Source organism: Kwoniella shivajii, chromosome 6, assembly GCF_035658355.1.
Source record: "Kwoniella shivajii chromosome 6, complete sequence".
NCBI classification, from domain to species: Eukaryota; Fungi; Basidiomycota; class Tremellomycetes; order Tremellales; family Cryptococcaceae; genus Kwoniella; species Kwoniella shivajii.
In genome coordinates this window covers 546,856-567,127 of record NC_085913.1, presented here as the reverse complement: position 1 = coordinate 567,127, position 20,272 = coordinate 546,856, and the positions used below count along the sequence as shown (strand labels likewise).

The following is a 20,272-nucleotide window of genomic DNA, read 5'->3' as shown; positions in this document are numbered from 1 at the left end:
ACGTGGCAATAATTCAGTCATTTCGAACACAGATTATCTTGCTAGGTGTGATAAAGAGCCACGTGGATCATCTCACCGTTTTCTCTTTTGTACGCATTCCCAATATTCCAACTTTCTTTCAAACGATTGATTGATCAGTTTTAGTCAAAATCCAACTAAAAGAGAGTTTAAAACGTCTTTATATACACACTAATCTCTCTTAAAAAAACAGTAGTCAAAGATGACAGTAGCTGTACCCACAAAGAACCTTGCCGATTGGCATTCACCTTCTACCAGACCTGAAGTGATTCACGAATTGATCCATGGTGTTGGTGAGTTTTTTTTCGCTTGGCAATTTCCTGTTTTCACCTGTTTTTAACTCCATTCATCCCGTGTACTCTCACAAAATCTATTCAGAGGGAATCTAGTGCTAATCACAGCATTTTTCAAAAAATTAATAGATCGATATAATCCAACAAATCTACCATTCATGGAAGAATACCTTTTATCTGAAATCAAAGAAGGTCAATATGACTTATTCGCCAATTTAGCTATCTTAAAATTGTATCAATTCAATCCTCAACATTCAAATCCTGATATAATCATTCACATCTTGATCAAAAACCTGAGTGCGACTGTCCATGGACCAGATTATAATTTATCTCTTGGTTTATTGAGAGAACCAAGTGTGAGTGGTGGAATCAAATCGTTTATTTGTCAAAAATCTCAATTACGCTTTGTCTTTCACTTTCACTTCTTACTATGACGTTCATTATTCACCCCTTCATTGTCTTCCATATCAAAAGTCATGACCAGACGCTAACCCCATTTATGTCATACATATAGGCAATCTTACATGATATAGAATCAGATGACGAGTCACTTATAACTATCGTACCTTTCTTAACTAACTTACACGAGTTAATTAGAACGTGTCAATTCACAAACTTCTGGAAAGAACTTAACGGTGATTCAGAAGCTGCCAACAGTGAGTTATACTGTTCGTTCTCCTTACCAAGCTGGATCCCTGCTTCAGCGAATTCCTCCCATGAAGGGAGAGCCGCAACGATGAAAACACCGTTTTTCCCCCTTGCGTAAATCATCGAGAGCTAACCTCCTCGTCGCGTAAATCAGTTATCAAATCTCGTTTCTTACCTTCTCACGCTCATCCCATCGATGACTTGAGATTCCAATTCTCTCTATCAATCGCATCATGTTTCTCGTCAATTACACTCACTCAACTTGGTCGATGGCTCGATCTCTCTTCTTCTTCAGAAATAAGCTCATGGTGTGAAAAAGTAGGATGGACGGTTCAAGGTGACAAAGCCGTCGTACCGAAGAATGGTGACAATGACGTCAAAGCTGGTGTCGTAAAAGAGAACGTACAACTCAATCGTGAGTCTATTTCTCGCTACCTAATGGGAAAGGATTGGATGGTGTATTGTTTGCTAACTTGACCTTTTGTTTGACGCAGAATTGACGAAACTCGTTGCTGCTGCCGCTTACTAGTTGGGAAATACTAACCTAGGCGAAATGTATAGAGCAGGAGATATATATGCATGATCGATAAATGTGTACTTCTTTCCTATTCCTTAGCGTGAGCACTCGTGAAATAACCAAACGCTTTCCTTATTACCAAGATATCTATATATACTTTTGGTTCTTTATGTCATCAGCATGCCCAAGATCTACGTCACGACTCCTCAAGGTGCATTTTCAAGATCGATCAGATATCGGTGATACTCTCAAAATGTTGTCTAGGTTGCAGACGATGTCAGCTATCTCAACGACTTATGCTTGTAAATGACTCACTGAATGTCTTCCAGCTTCTTGACTTCTCCTAATCTGATCTCCCTTTCTCTCTTTTTGGTTCGATCACTTTCAAAACGATCGCCTGCCCTCTTTCTAACGCTCTCCACCACTTCATTAAGCCCCATCCCGTTTCTCAGAGCGGGTGTCACATTTTTTACGTAGGTTAAGATCTTCAACTGTGAGTGCTTGCCGACCACACATGAGAACTCTATAGCCCAGGTCATCATGGCTATTTCGATGCTTGCTTGTAACTGCGCACATCTGGTCCTTTCATGGAGAGTAAAGGTTTCATGAACAAGTCTGGGACCAGAACTGACCACAGACGAGGGCGATGTTGAACCGCTAGCAGCTGAAGAAATATTGCGAAGCGGTCTATTGAGAAAGGTAAGGAAATGATTGACTGAATCTTCTTTCAAATTTGTCAATCGAGGCTTGGTAGCGCTAACCAGATCCGAGGGGGGTGATGAGAATAAAATCACCATATCATCGACAAAATCGCTCGTGCTCTGCTTGTTGTCTTGTGTCAGGTCTTCCAAGTGTCGACTGAAGATGTACAAGGCGTGTCAGAAATTTCACTAGAAAGAGATAACTCGACTCACAGCATATCCTCAAGCAAAGCGACGTTATCTCCACAAATCTCTTTGGCTGCATCAAGTAGCATCTGCTCCAGCTCGATCCATAATGACGAAGCATGCGCTCGTGTGGTGTCAGCCCACCGAGCTAAATATGTCTTTTGAAAGAACTGCATTATAGCTCTCGCATCGATTTCATCGGGGTTACGACGACTGGTATATCTAAGACGAAAATGCCATAAGTTCAGTTATTGATCTCAAGCTGGGTGATCGTAACAATGGCAACAAATACACACTGATTGATTTTCTCCAACAGTGCATCAACATAGATGAGATCTTCTCCTCCAACACGAATACCTTGTCCTTCCCAGAATGATTGGTAGCCTTCTTGGTTTCCTTCGGCTTCAGTGAATGGCAGGAACTCTGGAACAGCTTCTTGTATGTTTCTCTCGAATTGACTCTGCAAATCAAATAGTTTGCCTGACTGGTTTGCTCGTTGGACCTTTTCCTTGAGTCTTTCTGTGAATTTGTGGATCACTTGATCATGCAACGCTGCGACAGGGTTTTGGATGGTGGGATTTGACGAGAGCCATTCCGAATGAGTCTTCATAGTTTCCCGAATGTTTTTTCTAAGGAAGATCATACTACCACAACCTTAGCTATGACTCAAACTCATATCAAAGCGAAGGGAGGTAGCTTACTTCTGTCTGACCTTTTGACTGAACATCTCCTCCAGCTTCTTTTCCAATTCTCCAATCCCGAAGTGTCTCCCTTTCCTTTCCTGAATCTTCATCCACTCATCGTCCTTGAAGAGTTCCATCTCTAGTTGTCGCACCTGTTGCAGAGATAAACCGTCACATCTCTCACGATGACTTCGGAGACGTAATGGCCACCATCCGCCTTGAGGAGTAAAGCCACCCAAATGGTTCCCAATCTCTAGGAGATAATCTACAAATGTGGTACCTTCGTCAAGGGATGGTACCATGTGGTCGGCTCGAGTGATGATGCCTGAACATATTCGAGTCGCTGATGTCAGCTGGAAGTAACCCACAATTGAGGCCGACATCGCTGACCTATCGTGCGCTTGCCAGTAGGGTCGTGCGTCTTCGCTAGCTTTACCTCCGGATCTGCGGATGATGCGTCCTCTGTGAGGTCTGTTGTCAATGGTTGGTACCAGTGATGAGTCGAAGAGGTACGACTTACTTGACCCGGCAGAAAGGCAAAGAACAATGATATTTTGAGGTTGAGAAATACAGTCAGAAACCAGTCCTGCAGGTGACAACGTTCGTGTCAGCGTGGCAATCGACTCTCTTGTAGAGAAGGCAGAAAGCTGTGACATACTCTGGGGTACGACATGGCCATTGAGACCTATCAGACTACTTGTCAGCTGTTTGCCGATGTATTATCAAAGGCTCGAAGACCAAGACATACCCGGAAGATCTTCAATATCCAAGTTCGGTCGACCAGGACCAGTAACCTAATCACCCCATCAGTTTTGGGTGACATTGGTTCACCTCACATTTATGATCACCACATTTCGAGTGAAGTCAGGCCAATTATTTTTGCCTGTGTTTCTCTCATCAATGCTCATGCTCAAAAGACCTTTCCACGATCTGCCCAAACAAGACAATATCAGCCCCTATCAATACCTCGTAGAGAGAGGACCGTAAAGTAGCTGACTTACCTGACCGTCTGATTCGCTCCATCGGCTCTTCGAGCTTCTTCACCTGCCCAATGACAGATCTCCCCCATCTCCTTAATCTCGGCGTGAAAGGAAGCAAACAGCGTTGACTGCGCTTCGCCAGAGCGAGCATCGACAACAATGATATAGATAGTCGCCTGAAATGTGTCACCTCCTCTTCTAGAGGACATAAGGGTTCGACAGCTGTAGGAAGAATTGAAATCAGTATAGGTTCTCACTTTGATATTCAAGTGGCCAACGAGGACGTGAGTCGAGACCACTGACCATGTCGCTCGACGTTCAGCGCAATAGAGGTCGATCTAGACGTCGCCCGCTTGGTCAGTCACCTTCGACGTCGGAAAGAAGGAAATTACTCACGCCTGTGAGCGCACTCAAACTGAAGGATTTGACTCATCAGCTAAAATCTACTTTGATGAGAGATAAGATGAGCTCACAAGCTACTTTTTCCAGCACTCTGAGCACCAAGAACACAAATCCTCGTGTGAGGTACCTTTTCCTCGTTGGGACTATGAGCAGTTTCAGTTTCTGATCAGTCTTATCTTCGAATGTCTGAGATGCGAAGAGATGATGTCACTTACTACAACTTTCTCAGATCATCATGAGCTGTCAGATATACTCCGATATCGTTAGTCCCGTGAATCTGGCCGGTGTGTCCACTCATCTCAGTAGAGGCAAGGGCCGGAGCAGATGGAGGAGAAGTCACATTAATGCTAGATTGTGGCGTTGGATATGCTCCAAGAGGTGTGGTTTTGATGAGCTGACGTGAGGGAGTCACGGGCTCTTGTCTATGGAGGGCATTAGGCGAAGGAGTTTCCGGTGTTGTCGGTTGTGTACGCATTCTGCGCCAAATGATCTGGATATCTTTATAGTGATATAAATGTTACGAGCAGGTATCATATAATTTTCCAAAAGAAGAAGGATGGAGAGATGAAAGGGATTGAAAGCATGGGAATTTGTGGGATTCAAAACACTTATATATATGTGTTATATCTATCATGACCGCGGGAATGCCATATTTGTCATATGGTACGATGACACCTTGACAACGGAAATTTGGGAAGAAGTGTCTCGTCAGCTCACGAGTACACGTCTCCTCAGCGCATTATCAGTCTACTATTGTAGACGCTCAACAGAGGTGTAATCGATTCAGAATGGGTTATAAGACCCAGTTTGTCACAAGATTGCATATTGACATTGATTTGAAAATCAAGAATGACATTGTTATCTCAAGGGACGAAGCGACGCTGACGGTAAGTGTAACTTACTACACGTTCAGCTGAGTAATCAACTTCTTTCAGCTCAAAATCTCATACTCTACTCCCATCATCGGTCATTATCGATAACATGCTTTGTTGCCAAAATGATCGTTACCATACTCTTGCCACTCATTGTTTTCAAGTGCATTCAAGGTCGCCTTCCAACGTGTGAATCTCGTACCAGAGTGTTTTGTTGAGAACATTACTTTTCTTCATTTATTTCAATCGAGGCACGCGTCGTGGAGGTGGATCCCTCTTTTTACGTTTTATTGTCCTTGATTTCAGGGTAAAATGTCTTCCCTCTTTTGATTTCATACCTCGACGCGTCTTTCTTTTTGTTGGAATCCGCACCGTCCACCATTGTGCCCAAACCATACGATCCGTACAGGCATCTCTATCGTTTTGAGGAGAACAATGATGAATCATCGTTGGTATCATCTATTGATGATTGATATCTCTTCGACTGCTATTGTTGTGTGAATACAAAAGACACTAAGAAAAGCGAAAATCAACACACCATGGGACCCTTTGGACTTTAGTTGAAATTAGTTAAAACAAAACAATAGGGACGCGTTTCAACTCATTTATTTATATTGTAGAGCAATTCTTTGATTTTACGTTACAAGAGTATTAGATCTGATATCATACTTGACAAAGATACCATTCCTTTTCAGATCCTTTCATTTTCGATATATCTCACCGTCCTTGAATCCCTACTCTCCCAAACCCACCCACCTAAAAGTGAGTAATCGTTTAATCACGCATAGACACAGTAGATCTCCCTTGTCTCTCGCATTGACCTTTTCATGCTTTATTTAGTTTATCAATCGCTCACTTTCGACCAACTCGAATCATCACACTCCTTCTCCTTCTCAACCACAGGCTTGAAGCCATACAACATCAATATCCGCCTTGACGGCGAAGAACTCTCGAGTCCCTTGGTTTAGGTCCGCAAGTCAGAATAGAAGAGGCAAAGTTGGATGATACACTAGCAACAGACAACAGGGTCATACGTATACGCTTTGTTCCTCTTTACACACACACATACACACACAAGCTCGGTTCATCAACAAACGCCATAAGGACCAAAAAAAAATAACAAAAGCATGAAAGAGGAAAGAAAGATCGTTATAGGGAAATCTACAAACAACATCTAACCTTTTCTTCATCTTTCTACTCTACAACCCTCTTCACCCCACCTACATAATTCTAATACTTCTGCTATTCTATCTGTAACCTTTCACGTCTATCCCACACTTCGGCAACTTTTCACATTCATTCACGCTCACGCTCATTTAACGACTCACGAATCCACCTCACGATCAAGTATTCAACCATAATAAACAGTGACATATCCATCAAACCATCCTGTCAATCGCCAATTACCTCCTCTCTAAAGGACCCCATCTGCTTACGACCTGTTGATATCACCTCGTCATATCGATCTTTACGGAAACCGAAATATACTTAGCCCGCCAACTAATTTTGATATCCTGAAGATGTCTTCTATGTTTCACGAATCTGCGTCCAGTTTCACTTCTGAGTCGGAAGAGGAGAAGAGAGCTCAGAGATTAGCTTCTGCTCGTAAGAAGGTGAGTCAATTATTTTTGTCCTTAACGACTGGCAGCGAGCGGGCAAACTGATGCAATATATAGTTGCAGACTTTTCGAGCATCACGCTCTTCTGAACAGTCAGATGTACCTTCAATCGCTTCTTCTTCCTCCAAACCACCCTCGCCTACAAAGATGATGCCTCTCACTACTGAAGCAAGCATTAATTCTCCCTTTACATTTCCGCCCTCTCATTCCCGATCTTCCAGTAAAGGCAAGGACAAGGAAGTGGAAACTGACATACCTGATATCAAACACACCGGAGGACATAAGCATCGACGTTCGGATAGTCAGGCTCATCGACGTCAGAGATCATCCATTGCTATCCCAGCTGGTATGACTACGGGTCAAGGGTTGACGAGGCCTTCGGTCATGGGTGTCTTCGATGGTGCGATAGACAGACCAACTACTCCCATGGCAAGCCTTCTCAACTCACCAGAGGTGTCCAGTGATTCAACTACTTCCCCAGATGACAACCAAGAAGAAATAGCTGCTAGACTATCGTCCTTCTCTTTCGGTGCTAAGCCTCCCATGTCAACTTTCCCGCCTAAAAGAAGGCAACAGCCTTTCGTACCTTCTCCATCACTGTTTGAGCATGATGCTATGTCATCACCCCTAGCCTCTCCCACCTCATCAGTATCTGCACCGAACCTCAATCGCCTATCTACTCCTTCCTCTCGACCGCCTAGCCTCGTATTCACCCATCCTACCCCGCTCTCCTTGGGTTCACCCGCACCCTCTGGTCCGTCCAGGGCAAGTCTCGCAAGTCTGCCTTCTTCGCCTCCCACTCCAGCCAGGAGAAAACATTCCCATACTCGTTCAAACTCGATTTCGTTGCCTAATTTGAAGATGGGAGGAGCAAGACCTACTTCGTTAGGGATCCCACCTCCTACCAGTATCCCATCCTCACCCCGTTCGCCGGGCAGTGGTGGAGAAGGCACCTCTCGATCGAGCTTGTCGAGTCCAATCACCGGTCAAAGGCTCAAGTTCGAACCTTCTGGTCGAGGGGCAGAAGCAGAGAAGGACAGATCGGAGTCTCGCAGGAAAGCTCTCGAAAAACTTACCGGTGCTCCTAGCCTTTCCAGGTCCCCTGTCTTTGAACCTCAAGTAGCTGAGATCAGTCTTCCTGATTTGGATGATGAAGACACATCCTCTGTCGCGTCTTCCAATCGACCTTTATCTGGCGTGTTCGGATCAGGATCAGGATCAAGCTTTTTCAGTCGACCCTCATCACTCACTCTCCCTCCATTGACTGCGTCAACAGCATCGACCTCATCTGCTTTATCGGCCTCTCCATTTTCTTGGTCTTCACCCAATGAGCAACAATCACCTGTAGAGCGATGGTCAGGATTCGGCTTTGGCTTGGCCAAAGAGTATGGCAAGGACGATGGGATGAGCTTTGGAATGGACGTGTCTACCGCCATGGCTAAACGACCGTCCATCACTCGACAACTCAGCGCTCTGGCTGAGGTAGACGAATCAGAAGAAGATGAGATGGAATTTGAAGACGAAGCGATCGCTGTCGATATGATCAGGAGTCTTTCTGATGGATCTGAAGGCGATTCCTCATATCCTGTTGAACCTACTCCAAACCGATTACGCGAACTTCGTCTGGGATCTTCCATCTCATCATCTACACCTCGTCAAGATTCATTCGACACGGTCCACACATTTTCTTTTCCTCGACAATCTAGCACTTCGCCATCCGCATCGTCACCTACAAAAGTTTATGGTTCTATAGGTCGTGGACGACCTAAACCTTTGACAATGGGATCTACTTCCTCCACACCCACGTCCATGTCTACACCTAAGTCAGCGGGATTCTCGGCACGCAAAAGAGCGGCACCAGGATCCGGGTCAAGGGGAAGTAGCATTTCGTATAAAAAAGATGATAGTTCATCTTCATCTCATGACCTATCAATTGGAGGAAGCCGGAACGTGTTTTCACCTGAAGCTCTTTCACCTCCACTTGAAAGTCCTCGATTTGCTGGATGGGGAAATAGCACCAAGGCCAATTTACGACCATGTCCTCGTCCGAGAACATTAGTTGGATTAGGCATAGATAGTGCTACCTCAGGGAGGGTATTAGGGGAACTCGAGGAAGCAGAGGAAGAAACTTCACCCAATCTAGGATCAATGTGGACTTCCCCAATCCCTGATGATGCAGACATTCCTCGCCCTTACGCAGGATACGGATCTCATGATGCCGAAGCAAGAAGGGACAGCTTTGCAGAAGAAAGCGAATGGCGAGACGTGCAGTTGGATTTGGAGATGGAACGAGAAGCCCTCAAAGAAGATGTGGCAATGTGGAAACTGAGATGCGGGATCTTGGAAGACAAGTTGGCTGTAGAGCGAAAGGAAAGCTCTACCCTCAGGGATAGGGTCCGAAAACGTGAGTACTTGCAGACTCGCCTTGTTTTACCCATTGGCTGATGAAACGCTTCACAGTTGGTGATCGTCTTTCGAGTGTATCGTCTGTCCCTACCGAGCGGTCGTCTTCCGAGTCTCATGCAGTCGAATCTAGATTGATCGCCGAAATGAGAGAGCAGCTTTTCAATCTCACTACAACTCTTGAAGCTGAACGTAAGGCTAAAGAAGAGGCTTTTGTCAGATTGGCAGAGAACGAACGTTCATCTCAGAAATCGTACGACGAATCGGAAGACGACGAGCTATTACTCACCGCTCGACCCGATCAGGAAGGTCCATTCCAACAGGTCATTGCATCCCCAATAATCACACCTCCATCTCCCTTGCCTCCTAATATCATGTCCAGTGGAATCACGACACCATTGAAAATCTCACGGGATCCAAATCTGGCAAGAATCAAAGGATGGGGATTCCCAAAAGAACCATCAGTCTCACCTCCTTCTAAAACCGATAAATCAAAGAAAAGAGAATCATTCTTTGGGCTATCAACTGTCCTAAAACGGAGTGTTTCGGCGGACGAAGCTGAGATCCATAATGGCGTCGATCTACCTTGTTTCTCACTTCCAGAATCAACATCTACATCCACTCCCTCGGTTGGTAATCTAGATTATCCTACCTTGTTTGCTTTTAATCAAAATCAATTTGCGGACAGTCCAAGAGCTGTATCTGATCCCATACCAACGAAACCAAGATCCAATTCGATAGAGACTACTGCTTCATTGAGTGTAACAGCGAATGGGACGGGTACAGGGTTCACTTCTTCAGCAGTATCATTCTTATCTTCTTACTTACCGCACAAAACGTCCTTGGACGAACCCAGAAAAGAGAAAAAGTCGTATACATCTAGATTTATCCACAAGGAAGAACAGAGAATACCTGAAAAATCAAATATTGCTCAAATGGATTTTCGACATGGATGTAGATGCTGTGTTGGTGCTGTCATCGAGTTGTAAAGACTCGCCGTGTACAGGAATGATGCGAAGAGGATCAGAGAATTAGTCGGAATGTGTACGAACAGGGGGTAGACGTATCATAGCAGTTTTCACAACTTTATCGGTATCATCTATTCATAACGTTTGGAATTTTTGGTGTTTTCGGAATACTATATGCTCATGGGGACAGGAAGTTGTTGTTATTGTTATTACGGGCATGCATGTACATTTCATTATTTGAAATGCTGTACAATACGAGTAGGCTTGTATGGCCACTCTTGACATTCGAAACAGAGCTCTTTGTGTCCGTTGCTTTTTTGCTGCTTTATTTGGAGACATAATGCGATACTCGGCATTCAACGTTATGCTGAAGGCATGTCTACGGGATTCATACTGTAATCTACAGGAACAATGGGTCATACTGTACGTCTGCAGCAACGTATGCAAAAGTATTCAAGGTTTCATCCACAGGTTGAAGTTCCAAAGTATATTGAGACATGTCTGTGAAAATGTTAGTACGCAATCGAAATGCTCTGGGCTGAAATATCCCCAAAAACAGTCACCAGATCACACACTTCTCTGAGTGAGTGTATACAATGTCAAATGGACGCTTGAACAATTAATTGCAATGTCCTGCAATGATTCTCTTAGCATTCCCCCATATCAGCAAGCTCACAGCAGACGTTTCAATCATGACCTACCCTACCGCATCAGAATACCATTCTGACTCGCTTGGCAATGTGGCTTTTATCAACCCTTCTGGTTCAAAGGGCGAGGTATCACTCTCAGAGCAATGGGAATATCATGATTGTTTAGGATTCGGAGTTGCTCTAGGGCTCAATCGAGAACCTCTTCTCTGCGACGATAAAACTGGTAGATGTTCCGGAAATAGACATTCTGGTATACGCTTCAAACATTCCTCAGGAGCCTTCATTACGCAAAGGGTATGTGGAACATTGGTCTTTAGAGACAGTCAAGGTCATCATACCATTATCACAAGTGGAGGGGCAGTGGTATTTCAAGATGCATGTAAGGTCAATGAATTGGAAGATATAGGTACATAAAATTATCCATATTGGTGGCCGAGAGCGAAAGAGCTGAACGGATATTTGCCTGATATAGGCGACGGGAAACTCACTAGGAGCAAGAGCTGGAAATGGATAAAGAAAGGCTCGACTCCAAGCTTGAAGGATACAGTAACGATGACGAAGAAAGCTTGCAATGCTCGTCCTAGATTAATGAAACCGTTGATACAGTAAGTCTGTCATCGTAATCATCCGTACTGTACTACATCATGATTCATGTAGACTTGATACATTCTCAGTCAGGGAAAGAACAAGTGGCGAAGAAGACTTTGACAATCTAATGCCTAACAATAGTAATGGACGGAAAGCAAAAGGGTGTTGTCAAGTCGAAAGATCCGTTCAGGTCAGTACATCATCATTTTAAGCTCTATCTAGCTTGTGGTGCAATCGCTGATTTTGCAAATCGAAATTTCAGGAGAAAAAAGGAAAACGGGATCTTTCGGAGATCATTGTGATGAAGGAGCTTTGACTTTTATGTACACGAGATATTTTCACAAGTTCATGCGGATATACTTTCGTGAAAACCAGAGTAAGAGACTTATTGGACTTGTGTACAGCCTCGTCATCTCAGCGATTTCTATTCATCTCGCCAATATCTGACTTTGTCTGACGGAAGATACTGTTGGTCCAAACTTTCACCTGAACATCCAATCAGTATATGAGTAAGAATCATGACAGACTAAGTGAAGAGGCGGAACGGTCCACACACCTTTCTGCAATCTCACATGACGATATATTGTACCTTTGTGGCCACTGTATTGCTTCATGAGTAACCTATCAGCCCTCATGATGGAACAGTATGAACACCATCAGAGAGGCTTACTTTCAGAGCATGTCTGCCAATCTGAAAAGCCCACACAAGTCTCCTACCTTTGTGATCTGCTTCATAAGGTCTGTAATAATAGAATGTTTCCTTTCGAATGCCCATTATGCTCCAAGAAGTCCACTCAAACTCGACTAAATCGTTATGTCAACAAGGCTTACCATTCCCTAACCCTCACTCACCAAAAACATACTCGCCTTGGTTATAACGACTACTCGTAAGCTCAGACTCCTTGCATTGAGGGGATTGAAAGGGAATTTTGCGATCAAAGGGGTTCTCTCGTTATATTCAGTCATGGTCAAGATCTTACAGAGAAGGAAGTCCTGAGTGGTGAAAGAGCGTTCTAAACAGTGTGAATAGATAATTCGCACTACTTAGAGACTTGCAACGATGATTGTTAATATCTACTTAGGCAGAGTGTGACGTTCACAAGTAGTTTTCATAGCCGGAACAGCTTATGTTTTTTGCACGTGAAAGCCAACGAGACATTATATTGTGCATGAAGTCCAGTGAATAAGGGATCTATCCTTCTAATGCCGATCCTCTAAGTTCCAATATGTCTCACAATCCCCAGTTCACAAAATCCCTTCTGCAACCATCTCAGTAGTTCTTCTCGCTGAAACCTCTGCTAAATCTCCTTCTCCTTCTCTGACATGGCGGCAATATTAGCATCATTCGAGAACATCGTAGTATAGAAGCACTCACGAGACCAGGGAAACAGCAACCGCTTTGCTGTCGGTGATATTCGGCATGTGTGTTCTCTTCACTTCGATAGGCTATACTCACGAGACATCAGCCAGATATTTACAAGCCTGATCGCTTTTCTACTCACTGCTCGCTCTTCCAGGACTGGCAGTGGTAGTTCTGGATTGAGAGACTGATCGAGGTGGACTCTCAGGAAGTGGTCGTTCGTGGTGGCTCCTAGATTGGCCACTGACCGGACTCACGGAAGTTGGAGGTGGAGAGCGGTCTGCACAAGTGATAAAGGTGCTTGCTCAGTGATCTAGCTTCCCACATCAACTTTAGACTATGGTACTCACCTACTATGAACTGCTGTTGGTGAACAGAGGCCCTTCTAGCAGAGGAGTTGTTGTTCGGAGAAGAGGACTTATCATTCTCCGGGAACCCGTCGAATGAAACGGTTCCATCTTTGTCGATAGTTGTGGTATACCCTTGACTATCTCTGAAGGTTTTGGATCCATGTTTTTCTATCTGGATGAAGACCCCTGATCCATCGTAGAAGGATACATTTCCTCCGGTTCCCTTTGTAGCTTTATAATGGGTAGCACCTCTTTGGTAAAGGTTGCCCATCATTCCCACCTTGATACAAGATCCATTGTGATCTCTGAACCCCCATGCACCGGTAATGTATAGCCAACCTCTGGATCCAGTGGGATTTCGGAATTCAATAGCTCCGAAACGACCCATTCGAAGTTGGGAATCATCGTTGCGATTAGGACCTTTCATCTTGTATTGTATTGGATATGATGTGATATCGGTGTACAGTACGAGTGTGTTTGATTGGAGAGTTGAGGAGGAAGGGTGAGTTGGGAATAAAAAGATTGAGAAACGACCTTTATATAGGCAGAAGCGGCAAACATTAAAGTCTGCAAAATTCTCGCTGGGGCAAAATTTGGGTTCATCGTACAATCTCACTTGCGTAAGCTTTTGTCAGTAGAGCTCACGAATTGCTCGTCATGCGGAACGGCAGACGTGCGATGTAATATGTTAGTACGTCGTTGAAGTGAATCTGAGACACTTAGCAATAAGTATCGATACATGCAATTTATTATAGTTCGGAATATCGATACATTGATATTTGCCCCAATTTTCACGCCCATTCACTTCATAGTGACTACGAAGAATTGTCTCGACAAGACCAAGCTCCCGCTCCCTGGTTATTTGCATACGACTCTTTAATATCGATTACGGCTCCGTAAGTCTGGTCAATGCATTCAGTCAGCACGCATGATGGAATGCAGTCGAGGGTTAACTTACTCCTGCTACCATCAAGAATGAACCTAGAGCTATGGCGAAAAGGTTCCAGAAGAGAAGGAAGCGATACAAGACTGTTTTGGTAGTAAATCTCCTTTCCCAATTATCGTAAAGCCACATTCCAGCCTAGAGCGCGTTTATCAGAACCTTTGACCGTTGCGCTTCATGACAGAGGATCGATATATCGACTCACCATCAGCTGTATACATAAGACAGTACCAAATAAGGCACCAATAAGAGATGCTATGCCATCAAACACTGGAATCGCACTAAATCCGGTTTTACCAGTCACCAATAATTGTAAGCGACGTAACCGAAACATGACGAATAGATGATGTGGGCACTCACCTAGCGATGATGTAAGAGAATAGAACACATCCTGCTACACAACTGTACCAGGTAATGTAGTGTTTGGCGGAGTTTGAAGTGAGATGACTACTTCCTCTGAGAATTCGCACGAAAAGGAATTTGGCGGGAAGCTTTAACAGATCACGAATCAGCTTGCAACCTTCTTAGTGGTTTGATCAACCGATCGGCGCCTACATGTGTGAACATCATTGCGGTTACGAATAGTCCCGGTAAAGCAAGACCATAACAAACTTTCTTCAACGTACCACCAGCACTACCTAAAGCTGGAGATGCGACAAATTGTCCACAAAAGTAGTAAACCACGACTCCAACTACAGTGTCCACGATTGTGACGAAGCTTTGGGAAACAAGCATGGATTGTGTATACTTTCGCTGATCCCTCATCTCGGATACGATTCCAAAGCTGCGATCCGCCTCATTAGCAATTAATTTAGCAAAGGAAAAGACGAAAATCTCACAATGCAGGAGTACCAGTGAAGGCAAACAAAAGGGCGGATACGGCTGTAATGGCTTCTGTGAAAGTAGGTTGGCCGAATATCACTAATCCCTTATCCCATGGCCCGTCTTGAGGAGCAGTGGCAGGTCGGTCTTCAATGCCCACGGCAATGGTGAGGGTGAGCACTGTTTCATTGTAAGCATGACTCTCATTATCATAAATGTACCGCTCAGAGATGTCCGGAAAGAGGAAAGTAGAGGAAGCATGTACGAGACTGGGACACGGGGTAAGTTCACGAGGTACTTACAAGCACTGATGATAGAGACCAAACCGACCCAACCAAGCCATGAAATCTTTCCTAGAGTCTGGATGCAAGACAAGAAGAATGTGACGACTGTTGCGACTGCTACGAAAACAGCGGTACATGTTCCGTGTGACGAGATAGAGTTTAAGCCGATGGATATACCCAAAAGACCAGACGCAGCCACACATGTCATGACTGTTTGTACACGAATATCAGCGGATGGAAGAAAAAGACTTGACATATTGTAACAGAGTGGACTTACAAAGCCAGTACATGACAGCGATAACATCACGACCGATTTTACCCTTGAATAACAAAGCTCCAACATCATCAATACCATCTAGAAGCCAACGTGTAATTAGCCTTGACCAAACATTTTCAGCTGTCCGGGAACATGAGAACTCACAGACATGAGGATGCTTGATCTTGAATTGTCCAACCACGTAATCAGACCCTGTAAATATCGCACTCAGAAACGTCCCCGGGCAGTCGCAAAGAGAAACTCACAACAAATGATAGCTGAAATAACCCATAAACAGATGATTCCTGGTACAATGCCTAATACAGCCAGAGTAGAGGGGACACTGAGTACTCCTACACCGATTTGTGACTTGATCAAAAGCACTGTAGTGCCCAACCAACCAATCTGCAACTGAAATTAGCCATCAAACTCGGCTGATGCTAGGTGGAAAGGCACTTACGTTCCGGTAATTTGGTCCATCTTCGTTGATCACACCAAACACATCATCTGTTTTTATGGTCGCAGTTTCAAGATCAGTGAGTGAAGGCGACTTGATCTCAGCACTTGATCGCTTGTCCTTGTTCAGCTTGAACACCATATTTCAGATTAGCACAATGGTAGTAGAGCGTAAATGATCGATAAAAATCGATATTCAGTAAACGGTTGTTGATACAGAAATAGGGAATCAAGACCTATACATTGATGGTACTAACACTTTTAGCTATGCTCACTTATTCATTCGCTAGGCAAATTTGTTTTTCTTGCAAAGCATTTTAGCTCTGAAAACTTTCATCTGAGGAAAAACAATTACCGAAAAGCATTCAAATAGTAGTGCCAAGTGTGGTCACCCTTATAAACATGACGAATAAGGCGTCTTCGTTTCGCTTAACATGTCCTGAAACACAAGGTTGCAACCAGAGCATTTCGGTTGGATTCAGGATGACTTGAAAGAAGCATCCTTCGGTTTCGGCGATTTTATCTTTACGTGATAATCGTTCTGATCCGGAAGGAATTTGAGGGTTTCATGAAAATTTTGCTTCGGATTGATGACGTTTCTCGCTTGCAACTGATTTAAATAACCCCGTATATTTGGGGAGCTATTAAGTCATTGTGATATGCAGACCTTTGAGAACTTGGATCGTACGCTCGAAAGAATGCGGCCCTGACTTTTCGGGGAGCTGGAGGCATGGGTCATCAGATGTTGGTGTATGTATAGTCGATCATGTCATCAAGCAAAAAGATGGCCTAGGAACGCTTGTCTCATGCGACAAGGGAGAGTGTTATAACGATAATGCAGATGCACTCTCTGTCAGTCTGTCAGACCATCAGTCCATCAGAGCTCCTTGTCGAGCCTGTCACTTCCCCGAAGGCGGATTAATTCGACGAAGTTAGACTTCTAGATACGTTTGATAAGGCAAAGTGTCCGTAATATCGGTCTTCAAGATAATCGGGTTCAGACCTTGCGGCCCACACTGATAAGATTTGTTGACACTTCGAGATTTACACGTGTACTGTATCAAGCCAAAACATACAGCTTATGCATTTAATCCCTTCGCGTCGGCGTTCAAGCTCGCCATCGTTCATAAAGTGTCACCGAATCTCGCTTCACAAATGCGAGAAGGAAGACGTTGTATCGTGAACGTTTTCTGTTGCCAGCGGCATCACCGGTGAGTAAGCAGCCCGCCAAATGTGGATCAACGACCCAGAATGGACGCTCAAGAAGTATGTCTACAATCTATACCGATGTGTAAAGCGGGTTCAGGGTGAGGATGAGACTCGGGGATTTGTAGAAACGAACAATAAAATACAATCGTATAACATCAAATCGCATGCATTCTGCGTACTATCGCTTCTTATAGACACAAGCTTGAAGGATGTCTTCCCCTTCTGCAACCCGTTCTTCCCAGCCCTGTTGTCCTCTAGCCGGTCCGAGCGGTACCTCCGATTCTTTCGTAAACCTGAATAGTGTGAAATGCGTCGAAGGGGAATCTTCCTCTTGTAGCTTGAAACCGAAGGATTCCACTTTCTCCACGAATGCTTCGGTAGAAGTGAATCGCGAAGTGACTTCTGCAACGTGGAACGTTCCTCTGTTGTTGTGTGTCCAGACATCAATTAATATATGTCCTATAAGTAGCAGAAGCGCTGTAGAGGAGGATGGAGATGAAGACTCATGAACTGCACATACCCTTGCTTGAGTACACGGCATACTTCTGCTATTCCGCCTACCCAGTTCTTTCCCATTAAGCTCAGACAACACACTGCGACGTCCACTATCTCAGAAGATTTCCCATTCCTCTTGCCCTTCCTATCCTTCTTGCCCTGTGAAGCAGACGGAGACGAGTGTTCTGATCCGCCTGGTCTACCTGGTAGAGGTATTTGCTCAAGGAAATCGGCTTGTATGACCCATCCCTCAGATGATTGCTGGGTGAGCTTTTCGTCACTCCCTGGTACACCAGAATCTCCCACTAAATCGTAAGAAAGAACGACCTTGCCCTGTGGTACCAATGCGCGGGCAAGACCAGCATCCCCGCAACCCAAGTCGGCGATCACAGTTCCCTGAGGCGAGGGAGATAGAGCTTTGATGATGTGATCGAGTGGAGGTGAAGGCCAACCAGCTGTGAGTATTCGATGAGTCATGTGATACTGTACGGTTAAGAAGGATTAGTGGTGCTCATATTAAGTGACGATTGATACATACATCGGCAAAGATCTTGGGGTCCTTCTTCATCATCTCCACAGCTTCAGTAGATGGAGTAGAGTACAACTGCTCATTGATCCACCGGAATCTTGCGCCCTCGAGCTTGGACTGCATGTTCTTTTGCAAATCCGTCAAATTCCCTTCTCCACCAACGTTAATCTTTCCTTCTGATTTTGCCAATGTTGGTAGAGGAAGTTCGACTGGGGCCTTTTTGTTGGATTTGGGATGTTGATTATCGTTGTTCTTTTTCGATTTCTTTGGAGATTGCTTGTCCATCCTGGGTGTGGGCATATCCTTCTTTGCCGAGTTATGAGCAGATCCGGCTCTATTCTTTTTTTCGCCTTTTGGTGTGTCAAATCTCTCTTGATTTCTTTCGTTGTTTGCCTTCCTCTTCTTCCCCGATACTCCCATATTCTCCGTACCCGCCTTCTCCTTCAGGTCTCCCTTATCGAGTCTGCTCATCAACTTCTCGAGGTTGGCTTGAGTCGATTTTAGAAGCTGTTCATCGTGATGTGCACCAGTAGAAGGTCGCTTTCGTTTGGTGTTTTTGGAATGTTTGGAGGAGAGTGTAGAGTTGGATGGTCCAGCAGAAGAGCTCTCAAAGGAGGAGGGGAAGAGCGACATAGCGAACAATGCTGACCTGGTGAAGTTTCGATAGCAGTTGAGATATAAGCTTATGATGGAAATCACAATAAGCAATTTCTGTTAGTTGACCCATCCAAAGTTTTTCGTTTCAGCAGGGATTGCGTTCGGGGCTCCTCTCAAATATCAATTATGGGTAAATTTGATCCCGTTCAGAAAGGTGATGTTGTATATATGTTGCCTTTTCCTTCTTCTGTCGAACAATTCAACCAAATAAGAATAGCTTCATCAACCCACCTTTTCAACCATCGTTTGACTTTATCTCGCAAAACAGGTAGACCGAAAAGAAGATGGGTAAGCAATTATCATTTACTGGAAATCTTCGCAGACAAAAACGCTAACTTCTTCTGCTCAATGTAGATTACCAAGTAAGCCGTGTTACCCACTTCTTCCCTTTCCCATTGCATTGAATTGATCCATCCGTAGAATCGAGCAGGTGCAAACAAAGGTAGCGGAGGTGTCGGTGAGCAGTGCATTTTCTCCTAAGACGAACACACACTCACGTATGCTGTAGCTGGAGCATCCGAGACTGCGGTGGACCGAAGGGAACGTCTGAGAAGGCTAGCATTGGAGACCATTGATTTGGCGAAAGATCCATATATTCTCCGGTGAGTGATTTGGTTCATGGTTTACATCCATTGCATGCTTCTCTGATCTTTTCAATCACTACTTAGAACCCATCTGGGTACCCTTGAATGTCGATTATGCCTTACTCTCCACGTGAACGAAGGGTCGTACCTCGCCCATACACAAGGAAAGAAACATCAAACCAATCTTGCTCGAAGAGCAGCAAAAGATAATAAAGATGCTTCGTTGATGATTCAAGCTGCTCCAAGTGCAGCTCAGCAAGTGAAGAAAAAGGTCTTCGTCAAAATTGGTCGTCCAGGTCAGTCCTCAAGTCTACTAATGGGGCACAACGAAGAGCTAATGGCGCCAATGTGGTAGGTTACAAAATCATCAAAATCAGAGAGCCTGTCAGCCAAAGAATGGGATTGTTGTTCACTGTCTCCTTACCTGAGATCAAAGCCGGAGAAAGACCAAGGAGGAGATTCATGTCTGCTTTTGAGCAAAGAAGGGAGATACCAAACAGGGCATTCCAATACATGGTCGTAAGTGTATCATGCTGTACTGGTTGCCTATCTTAAAGTTTGATGGAGAGCATACCACTGATCGCGTGATTTCATAGCTTGCTGCAGAACCCTACGAGACGATATCATTTGCTATCCCCTCGAAGGAGATGGTAGATCCAGAAGAAGATCCTGATTCAACCTGGGAGCACTGGGATCAGGATGAAAAAGTGTATAGTTGTCAATTCCTGTTCAAATAGAAATCTCCGTATGCGTATGTGACCACTGTACCATTATCTTTGGACTCGCCATTGCACGTCTC

The 20,272-nt window shown here is 44.4% G+C and overlaps 8 protein-coding genes across 8 annotated transcripts; 4 read left to right on the top strand and 4 right to left on the bottom strand.

Annotated features, from left to right (window-relative positions):
• Positions 1–220: 220 nt before the first annotated feature.
• Positions 221–1,488, top strand: IL334_004694 (eukaryotic translation initiation factor 3 subunit K; the record flags this gene model as incomplete). The annotated part of the gene is made up of 5 exons (XM_062936411.1): positions 221–311; positions 441–667; positions 826–967; positions 1,114–1,374; positions 1,454–1,488. 5 exons carry the CDS (start codon positions 221–223, stop codon positions 1,486–1,488), a joined length of 756 nt encoding a protein of 251 aa, XP_062792462.1.
• A 217-nt stretch (positions 1,489–1,705) lies between these two features.
• On the bottom strand, positions 1,706–4,903 carry IL334_004693 (uncharacterized protein; the record flags this gene model as incomplete). The annotated part of the gene is made up of 15 exons (XM_062936410.1): positions 1,706–1,736; positions 1,792–2,334; positions 2,391–2,585; positions 2,660–3,007; positions 3,065–3,371; positions 3,437–3,508; positions 3,567–3,632; positions 3,705–3,731; positions 3,795–3,840; positions 3,883–3,976; positions 4,048–4,248; positions 4,330–4,364; positions 4,423–4,441; positions 4,500–4,571; positions 4,644–4,903. 15 exons carry the CDS (start codon positions 4,901–4,903, stop codon positions 1,706–1,708), a joined length of 2,316 nt encoding a protein of 771 aa, XP_062792461.1.
• A 1,917-nt stretch (positions 4,904–6,820) lies between these two features.
• IL334_004692 (uncharacterized protein) lies at positions 6,821–10,311 on the top strand (the record flags this gene model as incomplete). Its single annotated transcript, XM_062936409.1, has 3 exons — positions 6,821–6,913; positions 6,977–9,323; positions 9,380–10,311. 3 exons carry the CDS (start codon positions 6,821–6,823, stop codon positions 10,309–10,311), a joined length of 3,372 nt encoding a protein of 1,123 aa, XP_062792460.1.
• A 671-nt stretch (positions 10,312–10,982) lies between these two features.
• IL334_004691 (uncharacterized protein) lies at positions 10,983–11,844 on the top strand (the record flags this gene model as incomplete). The annotated part of the gene is made up of 4 exons (XM_062936408.1): positions 10,983–11,319; positions 11,413–11,545; positions 11,598–11,718; positions 11,791–11,844. 4 exons carry the CDS (start codon positions 10,983–10,985, stop codon positions 11,842–11,844), a joined length of 645 nt encoding a protein of 214 aa, XP_062792459.1.
• A 954-nt stretch (positions 11,845–12,798) lies between these two features.
• IL334_004690 (uncharacterized protein) lies at positions 12,799–13,665 on the bottom strand (the record flags this gene model as incomplete). The annotated part of the gene is made up of 4 exons (XM_062936407.1): positions 12,799–12,846; positions 12,904–12,974; positions 13,031–13,168; positions 13,239–13,665. 4 exons carry the CDS (start codon positions 13,663–13,665, stop codon positions 12,799–12,801), a joined length of 684 nt encoding a protein of 227 aa, XP_062792458.1.
• Positions 13,666–14,053: 388 nt separating this feature from the next.
• Positions 14,054–16,141, bottom strand: IL334_004689 (uncharacterized protein; the record flags this gene model as incomplete). The annotated part of the gene is made up of 11 exons (XM_062936406.1): positions 14,054–14,140; positions 14,197–14,319; positions 14,387–14,462; positions 14,542–14,672; positions 14,737–14,965; positions 15,021–15,183; positions 15,306–15,497; positions 15,565–15,642; positions 15,709–15,756; positions 15,810–15,948; positions 16,004–16,141. 11 exons carry the CDS (start codon positions 16,139–16,141, stop codon positions 14,054–14,056), a joined length of 1,404 nt encoding a protein of 467 aa, XP_062792457.1.
• A 1,245-nt stretch (positions 16,142–17,386) lies between these two features.
• IL334_004688 (uncharacterized protein) lies at positions 17,387–18,865 on the bottom strand (the record flags this gene model as incomplete). The annotated part of the gene is made up of 3 exons (XM_062936405.1): positions 17,387–17,630; positions 17,729–18,186; positions 18,242–18,865. 3 exons carry the CDS (start codon positions 18,863–18,865, stop codon positions 17,387–17,389), a joined length of 1,326 nt encoding a protein of 441 aa, XP_062792456.1.
• Positions 18,866–19,015: 150 nt separating this feature from the next.
• Positions 19,016–20,210, top strand: IL334_004687 (uncharacterized protein; the record flags this gene model as incomplete). Its single annotated transcript, XM_062936404.1, has 6 exons — positions 19,016–19,177; positions 19,310–19,346; positions 19,398–19,491; positions 19,558–19,769; positions 19,829–19,992; positions 20,070–20,210. The coding sequence occupies 6 exons, from the start codon at positions 19,016–19,018 to the stop codon at positions 20,208–20,210; spliced, it is 810 nt and encodes a 269-aa protein (XP_062792455.1).
• Positions 20,211–20,272: the final 62 nt, after the last annotated feature.